Source organism: Gopherus evgoodei, chromosome 6 (genome assembly GCF_007399415.2).
Source record: "Gopherus evgoodei ecotype Sinaloan lineage chromosome 6, rGopEvg1_v1.p, whole genome shotgun sequence".
Lineage (NCBI taxonomy): Eukaryota > Metazoa > Chordata > Testudines > Testudinidae > Gopherus > Gopherus evgoodei.
In genome coordinates, this window is record NC_044327.1 from 95376338 (window position 1) to 95403028 (window position 26691).

The 26691-nt window shown below is 41.0% G+C and overlaps 1 protein-coding gene across 7 annotated transcripts in view; it reads right to left on the reverse strand.

Annotated features, from left to right (window-relative positions):
• The window catches only part of CWC27 (CWC27 spliceosome associated cyclophilin), a 226780-nt gene that overhangs the window by 188384 nt on the left and 11705 nt on the right, over positions 1–26691 (reverse strand). For all 7 annotated transcript variants that reach the window (XM_030567316.1, XM_030567317.1, XM_030567318.1 and 4 more), the window contains exons 4-10: positions 25480–25623; positions 24649–24747; positions 24308–24411; positions 15849–15918; positions 9979–10058; positions 7119–7152; positions 201–373 (exon numbers count right to left, since the gene is read on the reverse strand). In XM_030567316.1, the coding sequence (XP_030423176.1) occupies positions 201–373; positions 7119–7152; positions 9979–10058; positions 15849–15918; positions 24308–24411; positions 24649–24747; positions 25480–25623 (704 nt within the window). The remainder of the gene's footprint in view (positions 1–200; positions 374–7118; positions 7153–9978; positions 10059–15848; positions 15919–24307; positions 24412–24648; positions 24748–25479; positions 25624–26691) is intronic.

Genomic DNA, 26691 nt, shown 5'->3' on the forward strand with positions numbered 1-26691 from the left:
GAAAAATTAAGAAATGTGTTTATCACTGAAGTTAATAAGCAATTAATTCTTAGGCGAGGGGAAATAAAATTTTTAACCACAGCAATTCAAATATGATATGTAACTTTCAGCATAGTAAAAAGCAATGCTAAAGATTAGCAGTTAAACATCTTATTGTAAATAAATAATTTCAAATTAGGAAAAAATTGCATGTTGCTTACCTGCGACTAGTTGTTTTCTTTTCAGTTTCTGGTTCTTCTTTAAATGGTAGCTTAACATTTTCATTTTTATCTTTTTTCAACTTCTTAGCTACACGTTCTTTCACTTGATATTTCTCGTAACTATCCATTTCACCTTCTTCATTATCACCATCATCCTGATCCTCCTCTTCTTCCTATATTGATTCAAACAGACAGCTTTAATTTTAGCTCTATTTTGCTAGAGGATTTTTTAAGTTGCGAACAACTTCTCAGCAAGAGAGCTTATATAATGCTTACATTTATAATTTATATGCACATATATGCTAATATTTTGTAATTGCCTCAAAATATGAACTATGTAAATGAAGGAACATATCCTCTCTCTCTCTCAGAGGTATTTTAGAAGGTGAACCAGTAGTACCAGCAAAGGATGTACATTATTTGTGAGCTACAGTCACAAATAATACATGTATTTAAATATCAAAAAAACCCACACTATCTAATATCCTAAATCATTTATTCTTAAACTGTGGCCTGTGGACCCCTTGGGATCTGTCTGAAACCAAGGTATCTTCACTGATTCCAAATTCTAAACTTTATTAAAAAGACAAATTAATATTAAGACAATATTTAATTTTCCATGTAAACTATTACTGTGTATTACATAACACAGGATTTTTATACAGTCCTTTATGGAAGTGGAGGTGGTTCAATATAATAATCTCTCTGTTAAGACCCAGTCTATGCTATGAAAATGTTAATAACGGACTGTCAAACTTACACAAATAGAATTTAAAATTACAAGTCAATACATTTTTAAATAAAAGGTGAAAAATCATTTCCTTTTTAACAATGTGCCAGAACCTCAGTTAAGGGTTTCAAACCAGATTTCAGTTGGCAAGCATCCACAATTGGTCTACACAGCAGAGAAGATAACGAATGAATTGTCATGGAAACTAAACTAACTATTCAACTCAAGAAATAGCACCAGTAGTGTTTACTCCTAGGGGAATTCTGCACCGCTACACGTGTGCAGAATTAATGACCCCCACATTTCTTTGCTTCCCTGCAGAAAAATGACTTTCTGACAGGGAAGCAAAGGAAGCTGCAAGAGTAGTCATGTGCCCCTCTCTATCAGTGCCTGAAATGATGTACCTGCACCTGGAGCAATCAGCAGTGAGGTAAATTACTGCTGAGCTGGGGACACCCCAGCCGGTGGCTCCTCCCCTGCACTGGGATCAGCTGCTAGTCCTGGTTGAGCTGGAGGTGGGAGAGGACAGGACTTCCTCTGCTTGCAGAATTCTCTCTCAAAACTCGCAGAATTTTAAAATATTGTGTGCAGAATTTGTAATTTTTCAGGGCAGAATTCCCTCAGGAGTAAGTGTTACAGCTGATGCTTGCTGATGAAGTGACATGAGCTATCTCGCATTACTGCTAAGTCTATCCTTGATGGAAAAGGCCACACAAAAGAATTGATCTAAATTTTATTGTATTTTATTATTTTAACTTACAATTAAAATAGTGGGTAATACCTAGGACTGCAAACTCTCTGTACTTTAAAATCTTCAAAATAATTGGTGCTATAGAAATAGCATTATGTATGTCCAAAATATTTTATAAACAAGTAAACTGACATGATTTCTGCTAAAAAGAAATATCCATCAGGTCCAACTGTTTTACATGTCTCTAATGGTACTAAAGACAAAGAAAGAAAAGGATTGAACTTCAGTGCCTCTAGTTTGTCACTGACAGAATCTTCATTAGTTTTGAATCCCACATATTCTAAAAGTGAATGCCGTCTCTCTCATAATACATATTTATTATCTGTTCAGACATATGCACACATATGTACTTGTATACTGAACCTGCGAGAGTGGCAGAAGATGGAGATTTTCATTTTGTGAGGTGTATAGGACTATGTTGTAATTTCAATAATCCAAACACTAAAGAATTATCCTTGAAACTAGATGGACAGACAATATTGAAAATGCAAAGTTTCGAGTATCTGGATTTCACAAACCAGGAAAATGGGGAAACGTAGGGTGAAATTAGAGTTAGAACAACAAATGCCTGGCTCAAACGGAGAGAGAAGTGATATAGTCCATGACAGGAAGATACTAGTAAGATCAAAAGGAAGTCTATAAAATGGTGGCCTATCCTGTTTTAATGTAGGGCACTCAGCATTGGGCAACAAAGAAAAAACATGAACAAATGATCTGTTCCACAGAAATGAAAATGTTGAGATGGTTGAGTGGTGTAAGCAAGAACCACCACATGTGAAATGTGTTGTTAGAGACATACTCAAAGTAATACGAGTAGATTAAAAAATGAGCAAGTGTAGGTTCTGATGGTTTGGACATGTAAGGCACATTGCTGACAAAGTCCAACAAAGCAAGACTGAAGGAAAAAGAGAAGCCCAATCCAAGACAACATGGTGGGATGTCATAAAGAAAGATGCTAGCATGTGGTGTGATATGGCATTGAACAGATCATTCTGGAGGGAAAGCAACTGTAGACTCATCTGAAGGGTTTAACACAAGGAAGAAGATGATATAGTACTTATTATGTTGAACTGGCCAGCCTTTAGGTTGACTGTCTGGTATCCACTTTGAATCTTCAAAGCTTCTGTAACCTACGCTGTTTATTCAAACAGATAACCTAAACATAACTCAACGTTCCTTCAAAAACCGACAGTGTCTCAGGTTTTGGCACCAGTTATGTGAGGATTATAGCAGCTGTTCTAAGGACCACCACAAAACCAGACTACAAAAGTCCCAACTCAAAAACAGTTTAAAATATGTAAAGCTAGCAAAAAAGTTGGAACTAAAAACATAAGGAAACATCAATTATACAGTTAGCCATGCATATAAAGGAACAGCTCCCATCCTTCAGCTAGATACTTATAACTTCACCTTTTTATGTTGGTACATGGTAGTTCAATTTTGAACAACATTTATGATACAGAACATGTGTGAAAGGTTAGACTTTAACTTAATAGGAGTGAAAGTCTTTTCTTCCTAAAAATCACAATTTTAGGATTCAATATTTAAATGCAGGCCTAGATATCTCACAATTTATTGGTGGATAAATTAACAACTGAGAAAGAGGAGTAGGGAAAAATAAAAAATTAAATAAAAGGAGTATATGTACATACATATAAATATAGCACTGCTAAACTGAAGGCTGTCAGTCACCACTGACAAATGTAGCAACTCTGAACTAGTGAAATATTTCCTATCCACAGTGCTTCTTTGCACAGTATGAAAACACATATCTGTGATGCAAGTGTCACTGGCATGTTGCAAATATAAACAATTAATTTTAACATCTACTTTTTATAAATATTATAAATAATTTTGTTATATGCGGTAATGAAAATTATGTACCTGAAATTCTGCTTCTCTGGAGATACCTCTCTGAGGGTATGTCTACACTACCCGCTGGATTGGCGAGTAGTGATCGGTTTATCGGGGATCGATATATCGCATCTCATCTAGACACAATATACCGATTCCCAAACAGGCTCTCGTCGACTCTGGAACTCCACCAGGGCGAGCAGCGGTAGCGGAGTCAACAGGGGGAGCCGCGGCTGTCGATCCCGCGCCGTGAGGGTGGGAGGTAAGTCAAAATAAGATACGCAACTTCAGCTGCAGGAATAGTGTAGCTGACGTCGAAGTATCTTACATCGACCCTGCCCCCTAGCATAGACCAGGCCTAACAGGATTCTCACTCTGATGTCTCAACTTTCTATTTTAAGACCAGCTTATAAAATAACTCCATGCAGGTCATGTGGACAAAAATGAATGAGTGTCTCTGTAGCCTCTTCTCAGTTTCATGGAGGGCATGACATTTTTCAAAGCTCCCATTAAAAAAACCTATGTGTCCCATTAAAAAAAAAACTGTGATCCTGACAAAGCTGATAAAAGCTCCTTTTGAACTACCTTATTCCTCTGAACTTAAATTTCTTTGGCCTGGTTTACACTGGGAGGAGGAGGGGGGAAAATCAATCTAAGATACGCAACTTAAGCTATGAGAATAGCATAGCTGAAGTCGACGTATTTTGGATCGACTTAGATTGACTTACTTCACGTCCTCACGGCGCGGGATAGATCAATCCGGTGGGTAGTGTAGACATATCCTTAAATTCAAGGTCATTTTCCTAGTGGCTGTGGCTTTGGTTTGAAGAGTGACTAAGCTACAGGCCCAAGTGACTGACCCACTTATAATAAAATTTACAGAAATGTAGTGATGTTTTAAACTCATTCAAGATTTCTCCCCATAATTATGTTGGAAGTCTACCTTAATAAGCCTGCTATCCTGCCAACATTCTCCACATACATGCATGCTCATCCCAGGAACACCTTCAGAATCATACAGTCCTGGGGGTTCTATCTGGAGTGCAGTAAAAGCCTTGGAAAGTACTCCCAACTTTTTGTTCCTTTTGTTAACAATTTTCTGGGCATTGTTATTATCAAGAGGATCCAAGTGGATCTCTTTTTGTGATATGACCTGACTGGCCTGAAGCTACGTCAAGGCTGTTATTATTGCCTCTCTCACAGACATTTTTTCTTTCATATATCTGCAAAGCTGTGACATAATCCTTTCTCCATACATTTACAAAGCATTATTGTTTGGATTTGGCCTCCAGAAGGGAATCACATTTTGGACTCTCAGTACTTGGATTTACCAAGAACAAATCAGCTTGATTTCCTTCTTTGACAAGGTAACTGGTTTGGTCAATAGGAGGAAAGTAGTGGACACAATATACCTGGCTTTCAGCAAGGCTTTTGACACAATCCCACATGACATTCTGATAAGTAAGCTGGAGAAATGCGTGCTTGGCAGAACTACCATTAAGTGGCTACATAACTGATTAAACAACCACAAACAAAGAGTAACTATTAATGGAATGATATCAGATTGGAGGGAGGTCTCAAGGAGGCTCCACAGGGATCTGTTCTGGGTCCAGTGTTGTTTAACATCTTTATTAATGACCTGGATGTAGGTACAGAGAGCATACTGATCAAGTTTAGAGGATAGAGCTAAAATTCAGAAGGGTCTGGATAAACTGGAGAACTGGACTACAGACGACAAAATGAAATTCAACAAAGACAAATGTAAGGTGTCTTAGGGAAGAAAAACCAAATGCACAAATACAGAAGGGGGGAAACTGACTTTTCAGCAATGTTGCTGCCAAGGATCTGGGGGTTGTGATGGATCACAGCCTCAACATGAGTCAGCAATGTGATGGTGTTGCCCAAAAAAAAAAAAAAAGGCAAATGCAATTTTAGATTGCATTAACAGTGGCATAGCATGCAAGTCACAGGAGGTAACAGTACTGCTCAACTCGGCACTGGTTAAGCCTCTGCTGGAGTACTGTATCCAGTTTTGGTCACCAATGTATAGAACGGATCTAGAGAAACTGGAAAGGATCCAGAGGCAAGTGACAAAGATGAGCAAAGGCTGAAGGAATTGGGTATGGTTGGAAACGAGGAAATTGGGAGTGGGGGGGAAGCATGACAGTGGTCTTCAAGTACTTGAAAGGCTGCCATTAAAAAAAAAAAGATGGATAAAAGTTGTTCAGAGGGCAGGACAAGAGGCAATAAATTCAAATTACAGCTCAGCAGATTTAGATTAAATCTCAGGAAAAACTTCCTAACTGTAAGAACAGTAAGACAATGGAACAGACTGCCTCGGGTGGTTGTGGAAGCTTCTTCACTGGAGGTTTTCAAAAGGAGGCTGGATAGCCATCTGTCTCAGATGGTTTTGACATAGCAAATCCTGCCTCTTGGCAGAAGGTTAGACAAGTTGACCCTTGTGGTCCTTTCTAACCCTATGACTTTATTCTGGAATCTTTTCCAGAAGGAGTGGAGGAGTTCAGCCTCCTCTAAGAAGGTGTGTTGTATGGATGGATGTCCCTTAAGTTTAAGGTGGTCAAATATTGTTTGTGCTTCCATCTGTTTCCTGCTCAAACTGAGTGCCAAATCATGGCAAGAGAGCCTAAGACCAGTTACTCATACCATGTGCAGTTGTGTACAGAACTATCATCTCCCGCTGCCCATGAAAGCTTCTCCAACCCATTTGCTAGCATTGCTATGTTGGGGCAATTATACTCTACCAGGCCCATACCTGGCACATGGTTTTTCCCTGTCCAGAGCCTCAAAGTCACAATTTGCTCTAGGGACAGTGCAACAATATGCTGCCCTTGCTCAAAGACTCAAGCAAAGCCACACTTAAACCCAAAAGTTTTATTCTCCACAGTAAATGTAGGAAGCAGTTTTCTTGTAGTTAAAAAAACCTCCATGTTCCACGGTTGGCTCTGGACTGTATTATTAATGTTCATTGCAGTTTGTTTACCTTAAGGACTTCCCTCAAGTTTCTGACTCTCAGAAGTGAGAATTCTGATAAATGCAGTGTAGTTGTAGCCATGATAGATGGCATTTTTAGTAAAGGAAAAGTTACTTGAAATTCTCCTTCTATAAATACATCTTTCCACTCAGATTCTCACACACTTACATGCCTCCCCTCAGTGTCTGGAGATTTTTCATTTGTGGTATTTGTTCCATTACATAAATTTTTTTCGGAGGAATTTTTTTTCTTCTTGATTGGTTTATAACTTTGGAGGAGCATTGTCTGCCACCACCTAGGTTACTGTCAGAAATATTCAGACAGTAGTCTATGCAGAATGTGGGAGGTGATGTGTGGCAGGTCAGGGTCACCCTCTACCCTGCTGAGATGACTCATACTGGCCAAAACTTAAAAGCTTTGAGAGTTACATTGGTTTTTTTGCTGGGAATCTGAGACTCACTTTCAAAATCCTAGTGGAAACTGTATCTTTAAAGTATTACTTCACCCTTAAAAACAATAATTCACATGAAATACAGAATGAATATCTACAATGAGCCAAAACTTTCTGTTTGCAGAAGTAGTGCCACTCACCTCATCTGAATCTTTCACTTCATCTGCTTTTTCACTAAGGGAAAGGAAAGAGAATCCATATAAGATGATAGTTCCTTCTCTAAAGCACTCTGAATCTGTTGATAAGAGTAGCATTTAAAAACAGTACAACAGTAGTACACTAACCAAGAATTCACTTAGGTTATCTATTTAAAACTATGCCAGAACTCCCCCAGACTAGCCATTTTCACCATGATCATCACTATAATATCAGTCGATTATATTTTCCCACCATTTGATTGTCACACCCACTAGCTAGAAGAGTTTGAAAAATGTGGGACAGACCAGCAAGAAAACACAATGATACCATGTAAGGGGGTAAATTCAGTTAGTGAGCACTGTGACAGGGTGCTGGGCAAAGGATTGCTGATTCAGCCCTCTGTCACCCCTGCTCCTATTTAGGGGAATAAATTAGAGCTGGCAGGAGATAACCTAGCCCTACTCGGGGATGCAGAGACAGCTGCTGCCTAATTAGCCTGGGGCTGTATAAAAGCCTCAGGGGAAGGAAGCCAGGGGAAGAGCAGAAGGAAAGGGAAAAGGCAGGGAGTGGAAACAGGGAGGTAGCTCTTCCCTCCCTCCTGCCTGCAGACGGTGTAGGGCAGGGGTCTCAAACTAAACCGACCACAAGGGACACATGAGGACTAGTACACTGGCCCGAGGGCCTCATTACTGACACCTCCCCCCGCCACCCTCGGCCCCGCCCCCACTCCACCCCTTTCCTGATGCCCTGCCTCTGCCCCACCTCTTCCCACCCCTTCCCTGCCACTATTCCAACCCCTTCCCCGAAATCCCCACCCCAACTCCGCCCCCAGGGGGTACAGGAAGGGTGTGGCAGGGGCTCAGGCCAGAGAGTTGGGGTGTGGGGTGCAGGAAGGATATGGGGTGCGGCAGGGGGTCGGGCAGGGGGTCAGGGTGCAGGAGGGGTGGGGCAGGGGGCTCAGGGTAGTGGGCTGAGGTGCAAGAGGGGTGTGACAGTGGGAGGGCGTCGGGTGCAGGGTGCAGCAGGGGGCTCAGGGAAGCAGGTTGGGGTGCAGGATGCAGCAGGGGGCTCAGCAAAGGGAGTCAGGGTGCGGCAGGCGGCTCAGAAAATCGGGTGCATGAGGGGTGCGGGGTGCAGCAAGGCGTTCAGGGCAGGGGGTCGGGTGCAGTGTGCAGCAGGTGACTGAGGAAAGGGGGTTGGGGTGCAGGGTGCAGCAGAGGGCTCAGGGAATGGGGTCAGGGCAGGGGGTCGGGGCGCAGCAGGGGGCTCAGGACAGTGGGTTGGGGTGCAGAAGGAGTTTGGGGGCGGGATCTGGCCTGGTGTGCACTGGGGGCGGGGCAGGATCCCTGCCTGCCTGCCCGCCCTGTCCCTGGGAATGGGGAAGCATGGCCAACAGGAGCTGCTGGGAGTAGTGCCTGAAGCAACAGCAATACACGCCCCTGCTCCTCTCTTCTCCCACGTTCGTTCTGCTTCCTGGAGCAGTGCGAGGACAGGGCTGGCAGGCAGGCAGGGAGTCTGCCCTGCCACAGGTGCATGCCGGGCCAGATCCGCTCTAGGTAAACGCTAGGGGATGGCGCTGGAGGCTGCGAGGAGCTCGCGGGCCACAGAAAACAACTTTGTGGGCTATATGCGGCCCTTGAGACCCCTGGTGTAGGGCCAACTGTACATGGTGAAACAGCGGTGGGAGCAAGCCTGTGAATAAACTGCACCAGTGGATATTAACCCCAGGGTCTCAGAGTGACTTTGGGGACTTAGCAGAGGCAGGAGCCAAGGAGGAACTGCCACGCTCTGCTACAGCACATTTCAAGACCTCCAAACCAAACAGCAACATATGTATTTTCTGGGAATCTGGTGGACCACTTTGTGCTCTTAAACCAAGCAATTCTGGCCCAAATGAAGACCACAACTGGCAACTGGAGAGAAGATGGTGTGGGTATAATCCCTTAGAGAAATTTTGGTGGCCCTAGAGACCAATTTGGAAAAAGATAAAGTAGCATGACACCTCATCTACACTTAATTTGAATAAGCATGAAAAGAGGTAGCTCCTGAAAGCAATAATGGCATTCAAAAGAATTATACTGAAAACATAACAGAGTAAAACTATGCTATCTGTTGATTTTTGGACTAGTGGAAATACTAGAATGAAATGTAAAAACAAAAAACCCAAACTTCCTTTATTCATACTAGTAAGATGGACATCTATGATCCATTCCTGGACTTGCAGTGTGAGTAGCTGGTATTTGGGACAGCCTTCTCTCTAACTGTACATTTTATTGGGATTTAGAGGAGAACAGCGACTACTTGACTGCTTTCTCCTGCTTTTGTTGTTGTTACTGTGATTCTTATCTATTTTATTTCCCTCCTCTATTACTCCCTATTCCTAAACTCTTTAGTCTCCAACCTATCTTTACCATTCATCTACAAATAAATAAATGTATTATTGATTGATGGGCAATCTGACATAGATCAGGCATTAGTAGATAGTTACTAATCATATATAATCTCCCAATATCCAGTTTTCTAAACTGTAAACGTGTATAATATTACGAATATATAATGTATTATGAGCATTCAGTGAAATTTCTTTAAAGGAATCCCAAAGGCCAAGATCTTCTGAAGTGCTCCAAGCCAATAAGAAGGTTCCCATCACCAGAGACATGATGAGAGAGGGCTGGGAAAGAAACATTTTGGCACACCAACAAGGACTTGAATTTAATGACAAAACAGTTTTATTCAGGAAGCCCTGTGTGGAGAGAACTGTTACTCAGAAAAAGCAATGGATAAAATGAAAATGCATAATGCCAATGAGATCTAACATATTGAAACTGAAGCAGTTCTGTAGATTAGAACTACTGTATTCACCGTTTAACAGCAGGAACTGAGCTTAGATGTGGATCATCCTTCAGCAAGTCATGACTACTTTTACTTTTTCCCTTCATGCTCTATATAAAAGAGAAAAAACAAAAAAACACAAAATAAAAAAGTTACACACAATCATATTTAGGACAGTGGAAAGTGAAGACAGGTGTGTCTGGGAAAAAATTGTAATTTATTTCTTGTTAATTTTAGCCCAAGAGAGAGGCAAAAAGGGAGTTATTGTGACATCACTCTTCCTATAAAGGTGACTGGCTAGTTGATTCTACAAATTTAATAGCTCTTTCAGCACTAAAAATGCTATTAAATCTAAAAAAATTAGATCACAGTTCCAGAGGAACAGTCCCACTGCCATCAACATAATACAATAGAAAAGTGGGATGCCCCAGCTGGTAACCAGACAAACTTGGGTACCCAAACAGGTAAGAAAGTCTGTCATCTCTCCTTGCCAACTCAAACAGTTGCCACTTATAGCAGCAGTATCCATCACTACACTAGACAGACAGTAAATATCTAGAAAAACAGAGATTGAACAACTCAGAGTGTAGCATGCAAGAACCATTTACTGAAGGTTCTGCAACATAGAACCTGACAGAACAAATCTAAAGATCTGACAACATGCTCAGGTCCTTATATACAAAGGTTCTAGTAGGAAAGCATTCCCTTCTCAACCGAAGAGACAGGGTGAATGTGAACTAAGGCTTGACAGACAGTGGAGCCTTTATTCTGCATATGTTTCTGTCATGTAGTACTTTAAGGACTCAATATCAGCTGCTTGAAGTCTCTGATCCCATCCTGAATGAAGGAAAGAATATCAGAAAGATCACATCTAGAGATTTAACTTTTTATCCTGAATTAAGCCCTGTAGATGTCTTCAACTTTGTATGATGTGTAAGTCAGACTTTTTAACCCATTTAGCTATGTGAAAAATTACTTGTTCCAACAAGTCTCTTCTTCTTAATGTGTTCAAGAGCCAGGCCAACAGACATGCTGTAGTCTAGGAAGAGAGTCAGCAGTTTAGAAGACAAAGGCCTACTGAGTCAACATAAGGTGACCAGGAGAGCTAATGTGAATAAGCAGAGTGTTTACCCCACTTTTCTGAACCACCTTCAGAACTGGCAGTTTTGGGGAAGGAGAGCATCTTCACTATCTATCTTCTAGTGATGGTTTCTCAAGTGTCTGTCTCCTGTCTCACACCACAGTCCTACTGTAATAACAGGGGCCTGACAGACCCACTCCAAATGTGAGTTCAACTGTTGGAAAGTGAATAAAAATTAATAAAATGTTTCAATCACTTACAACAAATAAATGTTCATAGGCAAAGGAACAAAAAGACTGAATTAGTCCAAACAAAAATGTCTACTGATATAACCAGACGGATATAATCAGGAGATCATGCCTGATAAACAAAAGGAGCATGGGACTGGAAATCAGTGGACCAAAATTGGTGTGTTGGAAATTAGGCCTAACTGGGAACGAAATAATTAGAGGATAGGCTATTTTGCCCATCACCACTTTTCAGAGTCCTTACAAAAAGAGACTTGGGGGTGAAATGGGGAATGGACAGTCTGAGGAATCCCTAGAAGAGAGGAAAAAGCTGGCAGGCCTCTCCTTCACACCAAAGACTCTCTCTTTCATTCATGCATCATCACATCACTGCACTACCCAGAACTCAGGATGCTAGTTGGGACACCTGGCCATCATCAGTAGACTAGTTAAAACTCCAGTTTGAGACTTCCAAGACCCTGCTCTGTCCTCCCTTCTTATGTCCATCCCCCACTATTTTCCTCCTATCTTATCTATCAGCTTTTCACACAAACATGAAACCACAAAGTACCATCACACAATGAGACTGCCCATCCAGCACTGACCAATCTGAGAAAGACCTGTAGGGAGATGGATCTGACCAGACAAGCCAGATGACATCCAAGACCGGGGAAGTGAGCCTTAGTCCACAGGAACAACTGTTGTGGTGCCAGGTCAGAGCATCCATCCATGCCTGACCACGTGGTTGGTATCCTGACATTATCAATAAAACCCGTATTTCCCTCATGTTTATTATCCTCTCTCTTTTTCCTTCTTGTATCTGTTTTGTCAAAGGCAGAGAAGATGACTGACATTCACACCTCAGAAGCACACAACAGAACTAATCCTTTCTTCCCCACCAAGAAAGATTGTCTCTCTCTGAAAAGGTGACTTAAACAAGTTATGATTAAGTTTGTTCTGCATAAGCACTCAATTTCAATTCTAAGATATCGATGACTTATTCTGATTCTTCTTCTCTTATGTATCCTGATCAATAAACTTCCAAACTTTGGCATGAATTTTCTAGCGTGCTTGCCATGGTACTAAGCAGACTGAGGTCTCAGTACTGAAAACCCCAAGCCACGTTTAATGGTTTGGTGTTATACACGGTGACAGGGTCATGTTAACATCTTGACTCTCTGGGCCTATATATTCCATCAAAATGAATACAAAACAGTCCCTTCAACTATCTACCTTTTTATTCTCTTGAGTTGAAGCCAACAGGACTCACCCTATTTGGCTACCAAATCAGTTGGCAGAATAGCCCTACATCTGCATGCAGCATCTTAGAATCTGACATCCTGCTATGCTCAGCTCTGACCTCCATTTTCTTAATAATTCAGCCAGCAGGATGTCATGAACCTTAGGTCTCGAACCTGGATCTGCTGGATTCATGGGAGTGGCCACGTTCCAACTTGCCACCTGGCAGACAGCTGACAATCACTTACCTGGGACCCGTGAAGCTCAACCCCAATTTGACACGCCACCCATTAGGTCCTATTGGCAGAATGCAGGAGCACTGGCTGCCCTACTTAAGCAAGAAGCAGGAACAGGAAGCTGTCTGAACACCAGGGTTCCACCATGTTCTAGATTAGACTGTGTGCTTTGTGCTTCTTGCCCCCCCGAGCTTGATTTCCTGGCATCCTGACCTAGCATGATTCCTTGCATCTGACTCATGGTTCTGATCTTCATTTTGTCTCCTGTCTCTTACCTCCTGGTACCCCAGCCCAGCCTGACTCTGGTTCCTGACTCGTGGTTCTGATCTCCAGTTTGTCTCCTGTTTCTGCCCCATTTCCCCCGGTATCTGGACCCAGATGATATTTGACTTCCATCTCATGACCGCAGACTCTGGCTCTGACTACTAGGTCTGGTCACTCATGATTCAGCCAAGACACAGGGACAGAGAAAGAAAGTTACGTGACTAGGCCTAACTACCAAAAGTGAAAGAATATCCATTTCTAGGGCTATGGGGATGCAGAGCTAGAGAGAATCACCTATTTAATAGGTAGGCAACCAGGTCTAAATGTGGAGTTTTCCCTCGTTTACAACAAATGAAGAATGCTGACTAGTGCAACTCTTATTCCTTCTTTCTAGATGTAGTCCAGCTCAGTCAATCTGAATACATATGATGGAGTAGCAGTCACTAAAGATAGTAATCAGGATTCAGCCCTGAGTGGAGGAAAGGATGATGATGTTGAAAACACTGACAATGAGGGAAAAATCAGGGAGAATTTGGGAAGAACGAGGAGATCAGTTTGGAACAGTTTAAGCTTAAACTGATGGCAAGTCATCCAGGTGGAGGTGTCAAAGTGGCAATCTGAGATGCAAGATGAAATGGGTCAGAAATGTAAAAGTAGATGTGTGAGTTGTCAATGTAGAGATGATAGCTGAATTTGTGTAAATGATAAGACCCACCTAAGAGAGAGAAGAGGAAAGTATTTAGAACATAACCCTAAGGAATGCCATCCTCAGAGTGGCAGAAAGAAGGATGAGGACTCACCAAAAGATGCAGAAGGACAAACCAGAGAGGTAAGAGGAAAACCAGTGAAAACAGTATTGAAAAACCCAAGGGAGGGTCGGCGTTTGTGAATAACGCTATGATCAGCAACATGAAAACACTGAGAAGTCAAAGGATGAAGATGTAGTAGAGGCCCTGAGATTTGGCCGAGAAGAGATCATTACTGGTCCTGATGAGAGCAGTTTTAGATAAGCGGAAAGGGTGGAAGCAAGATTGGTGGGAGAGGAGGAGGAGGATGTAGGTGTGAAAGTAGAATGAATTATATTGTGAAAATAGAAAGGATTAAAGAAATGCTGTCTGTACCTTTAAGCAAAAAACTGTTGGAATGCTGCAATCCAGGTGTCAGGAATACAGACATTCACATAGAACAATTGCAGCATTTAAGGGCAATTGGTGAAGTATTAGCCTTAGATCGATAAGAGTTAGTAAGGAAATAGCAGCAAAGAATCCTGTGGCACCTTATAGACTAACAGACGTTTTGGAGCATGAGCTTTTGTGGGTGAATACCCACTTCCTCAGATGCATGTAGTGGAAATTTCCAGGGGCAGGTATATATATGCTAGCAAGCAAGCTAGAGATAACGAGGTCAGTTCAATCAGGGAGGATGAGGCCCTGTTCTAGCAGTAGAGGTGTGAAAACCAAGAGAGGAGAAACTGCTTCTGTAGTTGGCAAGCCATTCACAGTCTTTGTTCAATCCTGAGCTGATGGTGTCAAATTTGCAGATGAACTGAAGCTCAGCAGTTTCTCTTTGAAGTCTGGTCCTGAAGTTTTTTTGCTGCAGGATGGCCACCTTAAGGTCTGCTATAGTGTGGGGAGGGAGGTTGAAGTGCTCTCCTACAGGTTTTTGTATATTGCCATTCCTAATGTCTGATTTGTGTCCATTTATCCTTTTCCGTAGAGACTGTCCAGTAAGGAAATAGGATATGCATACTATGCCTCTGGTGAATTTTACTGTTTTGCTTTCTTTGTCCCTTTGTCTAATTCCCGCTCTTTTATCTGTATAAATAAGACTGTTTGGATCTTGCATGGCTACTCACATTATCTGGGTGTTATTGGCGGAGCGCTGCACTAATAAACAGAGTGGTCTGACAAATTGTGAGTCCTGATTCTAACTTTGACATAGGAGAGGAACTTGAAGCAATGCTTAATTTAGAACTATCAGTATTAGAAATTACCCGAGATTATCCAAAAAGAGCAGCATATTTCTGAAAATGTCCCATTTGACCCTTTGCCCTCTCTGGCACAAAGCCAACAGATCAGTGTATCCAAGCAACTAGACATCATAATGGACAGTTACAGTGACACAAACCTTTTTTTTTTTTTAATAATCTTTGCCACCTAAACACTTGAAAGTTGAGAGAAACCTGAATTATGGTACCAGTGCAACCTTAATTCTGCCTACTTCTGCATATTCATCATAATATAGCCTTTAATTACGTGATCACAATGTTTTTTCCATAGGCTCCCTGCCTCAGTCAGTGCACAGGATAGATGCACAAAGGGATAGAATTGCGGTTAAATAGATAACCATAAATCTGGCATTTCCTAACTTTTGAATTTTTCATTTTGCAAAGTAAACAACTTTTTGAAAGCTAAACAACTTTCTTTTAACAGAGTTTACACACACACACACACACACACACACACACACACACACACACACACACACAGAGTATATATGGGCTTTGAATGCCAGAACCACTAATATGCTATGAAGTATAACAATACTGTGTTTAAAGAAAGAAACAAAAGAATTGTAAAAGTAAGAAAATTAAAATTATATTCTAAATTACACCAGACCAAAAAAATAATAATAATTTAATTGAAAAGACTGCAACATTTGAGAACAGAATGCTGCAACCTAAGTATGCAACTCCTCCCTACCTCTAAATTGTCAGAGATCAAATCTAGAAAAACTACAAAATGAACAACTTTCAAGGTTTCAAACTGATAGATTATCACTATAAAACAATGATGCCAAAAGAAAAACAATAAGAACAGGAGATGGAGAGAGACTAGTAATTGCGAACTGTACCTGACTAACTCTGTTGACTTCCACTTCTTCCTCTTCAGCTTCCTCTCCAAATGAAAGCAAATTAAAATTTCTTTAAAAAAACAAAAACAAAAAAATACATTTTGATCCACTGACATTTTGAACATGCAAACAATAAATATGAAATTTCAAAATTCCAAAAAAATAAAAACATCTAGTAAATAACTGGCATGATCTCATTTAAAACATTAGCTACATGTTTGCTACTTCACCTCTATTAAACAAAAAGGTATTTTTAGTTGCTTATAAAACTTTGCCAAACTTCAACTTCTTGGGCCAAAATTTTCCATTCCATTCTGCCTCAAGCTGATTTTTCTCTCTTTTTTTGGAGGTGGGGGAAAGGGTGTAGTGGGGTGTAAATTTCAGCTAAAAATCATCCAGATGTTTCTGAGAAAGAGAATAGAGAAATAAGCATTGTTTTGCCCATGTTACAAACATTCTTACAACTATTTTATTGAGCGGCTCTAGCACTTCTTGCTTTAAAAGAGCTAGAAATATAAGAGGAGGTTGGTTGTCCTAGTGTCAGGAGCGAGCCTTTTACCGTCCTCACAGAAATTCACCCACATTTAGCCAAGTTATATGCCTCTGAAAAGACTGCAGTTTACACAGTTGCTCCTCCTGGCTCCAAGAGGCCAATGTGCTGCAAGGCATAGGAGCTGAGAGCAGGGAGACTGCTTGTACCTAGGCATCTAGGAAGAGAAGCCAACTGATAGAAACGGGATAAGGAAAAGAGGGTGGGGAGGAAGGAGAGGGTTACTCACCTTGAGCAGTAATTGGAGTTCTTCAAGATGTGTCCCCTTATAGGTGCTCCACTTTAGGTGCACGTGCACCCCCTGGGCCTTTCATTAGATTTTTCAGTAGCAGTGCCTGTTTGGCCCACACATGTGCCCTACTAGGTGGGTGAACTGTCCTCAGTTCCCTCTCTACTACAAAGTCCCAATAGGAAGAAGGCAGGAGCACCCATAGGGATACACATCTTGAAGAACCCCAGTTACTGCACAAGGTGAACAACAACAACAACGTCCTTCTCGTAACATCCCCACTTCAGATGACTCCTGCGCAGTATCGCCAGAGGACGGAGGGATCTTCAGAGCAGAACCCAATACTGAAGACAGAACTGGACTGCCAACTGCCACATCTGATCTAGAGACATGAACCAAAGTATGTATTGAAATCCAGGTTTCAGCTCTGCAAATGTCAGCAACTGGAGCATCCTTTAGTAATGCCACAGACATAGATTGCAACACTGTAGAATGGGCTGGCACCTTAGAATGTTGGCAGAGTCATATGATGAAATAATATACCCGAAGAGCCACCACAAGACTTTGGGTGGAGCCTGTGTATCCTTTAGATCTGTCCACAATCAAAACAGTCTGGGAGACTTTCAAAATGGTTGGTCCTGTCTAGAGAGAAGGCTAATGCCCTTCTGGCATCCCAAGTACGGAAAGCAGCTTCCTGTTTCGAGTGATGTGGTTTGAGGGGAATGGTAAATGAATGGTCTGATTAAGATGAATTTCAGAGGGCACTTTGAGTAAAAACTTGGGATGTGACCGTAACGAAACCTGTTCCTTGAAGAACACTGCGGGGCGGGGCAGGGGAGACCTGCCATTAAAACCCTCAATTCTCCCACTCTCTGTGTAGAAGTGATGGCAACCAAGAAAGCTGTTGTCATGGGCAAATGGAATAGCGAATATGTAGCTAATGGCTAAAAGGGGTGTGTCATAAGGCAATTAAGGACACATTCAGGTCCCATACTGGGCTATGTTCCCTAACCTATAGATAATAATTCAAATCTTTAAGAAATCTTTAAGTTGTAGTGAAAAATCTTTCACAAACTAGTGAAAGGCTGTTATTGCTGCCAAGTGAACCTTGATAGAACTCATATCAATACCTTATCTTTTTTATTCTAACAGATAATCCTGGGTGGTGGAAAGAGAAGCGTGATCAAGAGATACTTGCCGACAGATACATCATACGTTAAATTTCTTCCATTTCTAAAGGTAAGTACTTCTTGTAGATGTTTTTCTGCTATTTAAGAAAACCAGTTGTACCTCTGTTAAGTGGGAAGTCTCTATCCTGAGAACCATCTAAGAGCCTTGCTTGAGGTCACAAAACTTCCAAATTGGCATGAAGTGGTCGGCGACCAGAACCCTGAGATAACAGGTGGCAACCAACTGGAAGTCTCAGCAGTGGATGAGAAGTGAAATGAACTGGTAAGGGTACCAACCTGCCCTGACCAAGTCAGTGCAATCAAACGCCCTAATCCTTGTCCTTGTTGAAAACAATGGCATTGGTGGGCAAGAATAAAGATGACTCCTGGTCCATGGAATAAGAAAGTCATTTCCCAGTGACTGAGACATGAATCTCTTCTCTCCTCCCCACCAGAGTAAAACTTCCTGCACTTTGCATTGGCAGCAGTGGCAAAAAGTTCCACTTGTGGAAACCCCTAGGATAGAAATATGCTGAGGAGGATCTGTGAATCCAACTTCCAGTCATAACTCTTAAAGAAGTGTCTGCGAAGGTGGTTGGCTGCAATGTTCTGTACACCCGAGAGGTAAGAGGTTGAGATGCTATCAGGTTGGTTACATGCTAATTTCAGAACTTTATCTCCTTGGCACAGAGTCGGAGAGAGCGTGCTCCTCTCTGTCGATTGATATAAAACATGCAGGACACAATGTCTGTCATGTTCTTGACTAATTTGGCTTTGTACAGTAAACGAAAATGGGAGCAAGCATTCCTGACTGCCCTCAACTCCTAAATGTTGACATGTAGGAGACTCTCTTCGGAAGACCATTTGCCTTGGATGGTGTGAGTACCGAGATTCACTCCCTATCCCAAAAAGGGATCTATCTGAAGTGATAATGGTAGTCAGAGGAGGTTGAAAGAAGAGAACTCCCCACACAGACTTTGGAGGAGTTCTTCCACCAATTGAGCAAGTCCAGAACCCAAAGGGGAAAAGAGACCTATTTGTCAAGTCTGTGCTTGTTTGGTACATAGACTGTCCTGAGCCATCCCTAGAAATACTGAAGATGCAATGTCGCATGTTGGGTCATGAAGACACACTCCACCATACGGCCCAATGGCTGAAGACAATTCCTTGCTGAAGTCGGAGGGCTTAATTGAATCTTTTACTAAGATTTTGCAGATTCGCAAACTTATCGAAGCTCCTATAAAAATCTATCCATTGAACCAAGATCAAAACAGACTTTTCATGGTTAATCTGGAGGTCTCTGGTAGGAAACAAAGACCTCATCATTTGTACTGCTAATGGACCTTGTGATATGATGCGCCTCGAGTGGCTAATCATTGAGAAAAAGGAAGACAATTATGTCTACACAATGTAGATGAGTGGCTTGGACTGCCATGACCTTTGAGAATATGTTTGGGGCAGAGGAGTGGCCAAGAGGGAGCACTTGGTATTGAAAGTGGTTGTGGTTGACTATAAATCAAAGTAACTTCTTGTGAGAGGGGTGAATTGGAATGTGGAAATAAGAGTCTTGAAGGTAGAGGGTCACAAACCAATCCCTGAAATCTTGAGAGGGAATAATAGCTGTAAGAGTCACCATCCTGAATTTACATCATTTCATGCAGTTGTTGAGACATCTGAGATTTAATATTGATCTCCATCCTCCATTCCTTTTGGGGATCAGATAATATTTGGAACAGAACCTTTCGTCCTCTGCTGAACTGGAAGTGGTTCTATAATCCCTAAGCATAGGAGAGAAGCAATCTCCTGACTCAGTAGCTAATCGTGAGATGGGTCTCTGAAAAGAGACAGAAAAAGGGGATGGGAGGTGAAATGGATGGAATAACCAAGATGGTACAATCCCCAAACCCCCGTGTTGGATGTTAGTGTCTCCTATGCAGATCCAAACTGCGAAAAAGAGGGTATCCAAAGTGGGAAAGGAGGATGGAACATTGCAGAGTCAGATTTATTTGGAGCAGGTGGTGCAGATTCTTGACGAAGCCATCAAAGCTAATGCTTGGATTTCGCAGATAGCTAAAAAGAAGAAGAGGTAGTAGCAGGCTTTTTCTTGGAATCTCTCAGCCTCTTGGTCAGAGCGTCAGTTGATCTACAGAAAATAGAGAAGTGTGTTGGACGAGATCTTTGTGATGTCTGGAACCTGCTAAATTTTCTTTTATTTGCAAGTGTGTATATTCCAAGGGATTATGTGTGGCCACTGAGTCCTTCAAAGTGTGAAGGCAATCACCAGTGGACTCCAAAAAAAACAATGTGAGACCATCAAAAGGGAAGTCCTTAACAGTACTCTGTATCTCCTAGGAAAGCCTGACAACTACAGCCAACAAGCTCAGCCCATAACAATCACAGCAGAAATGGACTGGGCTGTTGTATCACCTGCATCTATGGAGGTTTGCAACAATGTCTTTGGTAAAAGCTGACCCTCATGTATGATAGCCTTAAATTGCTTGTGGTGTTCTTCTTGCAAATGATTAATAAAAGTGTTAAACTTATTATAATTCAGATAGTCATATTATGACATGAGCGCTTGATGGTTTGCTATTCTGAACTGTAGCACTGTGGAGGAATAACCCCTGCAATCAAATAGATCTAGTCACTTCTGGTCTTTTTTATAGGGAGTAGATTTCGTATTGTGTTGTCTACCACATACATTCAATGCATCCATGACCAGTGAATCTGGCGTTGGATGTGAGAATAAGAACTATGAATCCTTGGCTGCCACACAGTATTTTTTGTTGGCACTTTTACAACTGTGTGTGGTGGGGGTGCATAGCTGGAGTCTGCCAGACTGTCGTGGCAGGCTCTAGTAAAGCTTAATTAATAGGGAGTGCCACATGAGAAGCTGGTGTGTGTAAAATGTCCAGTTTATGATGGGAGTCCTGGGCTTCCTCAAGCAGGATCTGAAAAGTATCTGAGATATATTTCATCAGCTTCTGGAAATGTCTAAACACATCTGCCAAGGGCTGTGGTACAGGCATTACTACCTCATCTGGCAATAATGAGGAGATATATGCAGGAGGTGTAACCACTTTGTCAGCTCTTGCTTCTTTTTCCTCAAACGTCTCCTCTCTAGGTTCTGGCTGGAGAGGAGGAAGTGAAGGCACAAGAGAATGTGTGAGTCCTCACAGAAAACACTGACAGTTTCCTTAAAAACTGTTGTCAATACAGGGCCTAGGGATCCTAGTGAGGTCACTGAGAGGGATCACAGGGCATGAGAGGAGGCATCCATGGTTGATCACCCCCGGTGGTCAAAGGTCAGTGTTGCCTATCCTCCCCTTTTTCTGTACATGAAGAATAATGACTTGGAGTAGACAGGAGATCTATAAAGAGAGATCCTCAACATAGAGCAGGGGAAGTGATAATTGTTTAATCTGGGTGGTCAAAGTTGGAGAAGCAAGAGAAGTGTTGAGACAGTAACCCAGTAGACTTTGGTAGTGAGAGATGTGTGGTCCTCGTAAGTAATGGAAATGCTGGCTCCTTTGATACCAGGATGACTCTTGAGTACTGAAATTCCTGCTGTAGCAGGAGAAAACATGCAGGAGCCATGCAGAGTCCTGTAGAAGACAGCATTGGTACTGAGGTAGGTACATTGGTAATATGAGTCGGTGCAGCCAGTCTTGTGTGCACAGAACAAGAATGTCCTGACTCAGAGGCAAAAGGTCTGAGGCACTGGGATAGGTACAGAACGATCTGATGACACCAACCTCTTTAAAGTGGAATGTCCACTAAAATGGGCATGGTCACTGGAAGCAGACGTAGTATTCAGTATTGTGCCTTTCTTAGTAGTATCATGGTTCTTGGAAGCAGGTTCCTTTGTGGTACCGGAAGTACTTGGAGCCTTAGTAGCAGTCCCTTTGGGGCCTGGGTCCCCAGTGACCAAGACTTCCTGGAAGGAGATCTAGAGCTCCTGCCCGTGTTTGTGGACTAAAGAGTGTGGGACTTTTGGTACTGCTGTGACGAGTGACAATGCTGGATTTCTCGAGGCTCTCAGTGACTGAGTCTCTTGGTTATCAGAATCTGGAGGTAGACAGAGCACTATGTACAGGGGTTCTTGAAATCCAGGTCAGAAGTTGGTCTCAGGATTAATTCCATCTTGAGGAGCCTGTACTTTATCTCTGTTTTTTCTAGATCTGCTCTTGAATGAAGAACAGATCTTACACTTTGATGGTATATGGGTGTCTCCCACACACCGGAGACACTGAGATTGTCCATACTAACTGGCGTAGCTTCCCAGCATGAAAGACAACACTTATAATGTAGGGACCCCACCATATCCCAGAAACAAAAACCAAGTCCAAAATAATCCCTCAAATGAGGAAGACCAACAACATGTCTAAATTAAACTATGTATACTGAACTAACTAAGTATGCTAAGTGAAACTAAGAGGGCATGCTAAATGATTCACCTCAGGGTGAAGGCAGCAGAGAATGAATTGAAAGTGATTTGCCCATGCAGCCCAATATAACCTCACTACGAGGCACAGAGACATGTAGGGTGCATGAGCAGGTCAAACAGGCACTTCTACCAAAAATCTCTAATAACGGGTGTATGGGGAGCATGCGCACCTGAAGTGGAGCACGCATCAGGACACTACTCAAAAAACAGAGGGATAACAGGAGAAGACAGGTGACAGGAGCAAACGGGTGGAGCAGTGAGGGGAACTAGTCAGGGAAATGGTTAGGATCTAAGGGAGAGGCAAGCTGGTGCTGGGATCGGAACACAGGCCAGGAGGAGAGAGGTACAGAGACAGGCTACTCACAACAGCAAAAGGAATCTAACACCACTACACCACAGTCCCCCCCAGAACCTGGAATTGGATCCAAAACAGGAGTCCTGGATCCCAACATTTCTCTGTCTGCAAATAGATGTGAAACTCAATGTCAAAATGTGTGTGTCATCCCCCTCCAAAGCACCTGATCTACACAGACGATAACAGGCTTCTACGACTACCAGTTACTCAGGTGGCTTAAGTGGTAGGGATTTGTGCTGGGATCTAACTGAATCTTGCTGATGACCCAATATACACAATTTGTTTTTTCATGCTAGCTTTTTTTTTTTTTTTTTTTAAACTAGGAATTTACTCAAAAAGAAACTTGTTACAAGATTGTTAAGGTTGCAAAGCACTTGTAAGTTAGAAAATGCTGGTATTAAAGTTGCCCATGCAAACTTAATTTGCCTCCTTGTGTATATGCATTATCATACAATTTTTAATTACATAATCAAATGCTTTTTCCCCCCCAAGACTCTTATCTCATTTATTGAAGGGCTAGCTAGTTATTCAATATTTCTTTTTATGCTCCTCTTTCAAAATACATAGCAACAAACCTTTTTTAATACCCACCATCCAAACCCTGCACTGAATATAAAACTAGTAATTTTCTCTTCGATGTTGATATGGTACTCCTACCGTAGTATCTTAGTGCTTCACAAATATAAATGAATTTATCAATACAACACCTCTATGAGATTAAGTGATGGTATTCTCCCATTTTACAGTTGGGGAACCAAGCTATAAAGATATTCAGGGTAAAATTGTCAAAAAAGTGTCCACTAATTTTGGGTGCTAAACTTGAGACGCTGAAAGACTGATCTTTCCAGAGTACCTAGCATTTTTATAGCACCTTTTACATTCAAAACACGTCTCCCAAACTTCAGCTGCAGAAGTGAGTACTCTACGCTTCTGCAAATTTGACACCAAATGTGTCCCACTTGACATCCAGAAAATAAGAAACACATAATTAGTGGCCAATTGTGAATATTTCTACTTTCCCAACATCACAGAGGAACTCTGTGGCAGAGGCAGGGATAGAATCCAATTCTCCAGAATGGAATTCAATTTTCTTGACCATAAGACCACTTTGCTTGCAATCCCTTGCCTTATTAACTATACGCTTTCCAATTCCTGCACCAAATATGGAGTCCTACAGAAGACTTTGTCACTCACAAGAGTATTGATTCATTCTGAGAACACCATCAGTCTGATGCACAGAATGAGGGGACGGTGCCTTGGACGAAGTAGTATATAATCATGAAACCAGAGACTTTATCATGATGCATACATACTAGAGGCCCATATTAAGGTTGCAGAATATGCACCCTTTATTCTGGCATTTCTTAATTTATAACTGCTTCACTTTGCAATCTTACTGTTCTTTAAACAGTTTTTTTAAAATTGTAGTTTGCACATATAATGCTGAAATCTTATACCTGCAATTGTATGTAAACAATCTTTTTACCAACTATAATATTCAGAATTAAGAAATAAAAGGAAAAAAGGGACAAATTGCTAAAATATGAACACAATTTTTATGCACTCCCATCTTGGAAAAAATCAGGTACCACATTTACTATACAAGGTACTATACAAGGGCACTAGCATATCATAGAACAAGACTGAAATAATTTTATAATTAGAGCTGTATAAAATTTTTAAGAAGCCCACATATGAGGTATAATTACTTTGTGCCTTTGGATTTTGACTTTTTTACTTCTTCCCCTGGTTTGTCCTTTTTCAGCTTTTTATTTGTTCTTGGAATGATGTCATCAAAAGGATTAAACAAAACCTAAGGAAAAAGTTAAATATTTGGATAAAATATTTAATAAGCATTTTGCTGTCATTTAGAATGCTTATGTCTTTAAAAAATATGACTTTTTAAAAAAACATATACTACTATTTTGAAAATTATTTATTGAGCAACAATACATGACCCACTCAGATAAATGCTAATACATCCTACTACAATATAATTGTTTGAAGACAAAGAAAAAAATAGAATATTTTAATTAACCGCAATACATACCTCACTACTTTTTATTTTGTGTGGATTGAGTGGTCTTTCTTCTTTGTCAATTTCTACTTCTGTCAGTCGTAACATATTGTATATGGTATCCCCAGTAATCTAGCAAATTCACGGAAGTTTTTTTTAAAGTTAGTTATTTCAAAGCCTATCAATTTTCAGATTGCTTGTTAATTATTCTGCAAAATTTAAGGAAATTGTTATGTAAATAATTTTGAATATATGAAAGAGGGATATCTAAATTTAGATTACATATGGCTACAGATATTTTAAATACAACATGACTCTCCTCTTTAACAACCTGATTCTATGTTTAAGAACTATTTAACTGCCGCAAAAGTTAGTGATGGGACTGGTGAATTGAAAATAAAATTTAAAAAGTTCTGTAGACTACAGAACTAATCTACTCAACAATTTCCTTGAAACCATCATCATTTTATTGCTTTCACTTTTTTGGGTTGTTCTTGAATAATGATATTCTAATTGTATTTCTAAATTAATATTTTATTAACAGTAGAAAAACAGTATATATGCAACAATCAGAGCACTTTTAATTTTATTAGATTAGTCTGAAAAAGTGTATTGTAAAGGTTCAATTTAGTAGAAAAGCAATGGAATATTATCTATTAAAGGAAACTACCAATTGAGATCAATGTCAGGCATGGAGACAGACAAAAACAGAGATGTTCTTAAACACTAAAATAACTTTGAAAGTAGTAAAAATGCATTTGAGCTGCGTGAAGTACTAAGATAATATGAAAACATTCTCTGAATTTAGAAGTACATTTAATTGCCTCTGTCAAAACCATGATTCAAGTCATAACTCTAACGAACCTTTCCAAAAATGGTGTGCTTGTTGTTAAGTTCATCTGCACGGCTCAGTGTAAAGAAAAACTGACTGCCATTATCATGAACTCCAGCATTTGCCATAGCAACCAGTCCTCTTCGATTAAAACGCAATCGTGAGTGGAATTCATCCTTCAAAATAAAGAGATGGTTTAGTATGCAATTTTAATTTTGCACTTGTTTAACCAGTAAAGAGCACCCTATTTACGTAAGGCAGAATTTCCTGGGTTTGAAAAATTTACAGTGTTGTACCAAAACAACATTATTTTCTACACAAGGATGGTACTTAACGATAACACCTGGAGATCTTGAATTGAAAAGATTTTAAACAAAATTTCCATTCTTTCATCATTTCTCTCAATTTTCTGTTATACCAATATGAATAAGCACACAATTACTCTTCTTGATGGAAACATCAAAAACTACTCCCAGATCAACAATGAAAACAAATACATGATTTTTTTTTTTTTTAAAGTGCAAGCTTAAGAGCTTCTGGTTAACCAGGCTAAGAAATGGAAAAATATTTGTCAACTTCAAAGCAATAATATAGATGTGATTGAAAAAAAAAAGAAAAAAGAAACCTAGTATTTAAACACAATCCTTCCTATTAGGAAAAAAAAAAAAAAAGAAGACTAAAATTTGCATTTTTCTTGTGACATCAAAACTATCATATTTTATAGGTTAAATGTTGCATCTCAGAAAAATCTAGTTCCTATTAAAAAAATCAATGGGATCTCTGCAATAGATTTTAATAGTACCGGTATTTCGAGAGGGCTGTGGCAGGGGAGAAGCTGGGCTGATTGGAGGAAAAACAGCCTCAGCTGTGGCCATGCCCCAAATAGACTCAGCCGGCCCTACAAAGGCCAGGGAAGCCAGGTGCAAATACTCCCTTTTTGCCTTTACAGGGAGAAGGGCATGGCTGCTAGCGAGAGCACCTGGGTACCTAAGGTGGAGCAGGGCTGGGGGAAGGCAAGAGGAGCTGAGGAGCTCTGGCCTTGAAACCCCCCAGGCTGCAGGCCTAGGGCAAGGCCAACTGGGTACTGGGATTGCAAAGGGGAAGCCCATGGGTAGGCAGAGGCAGCAGGTCCAAACTCCTTCGCCTGTGATGAGTGGCTGATACACTGCAGTTTGCCCCAGTGAACGGGGGCTAAATGATGACTGGCAGTAGCCAAGACTGAAGCAAAGTGGGGATAGTGGGTG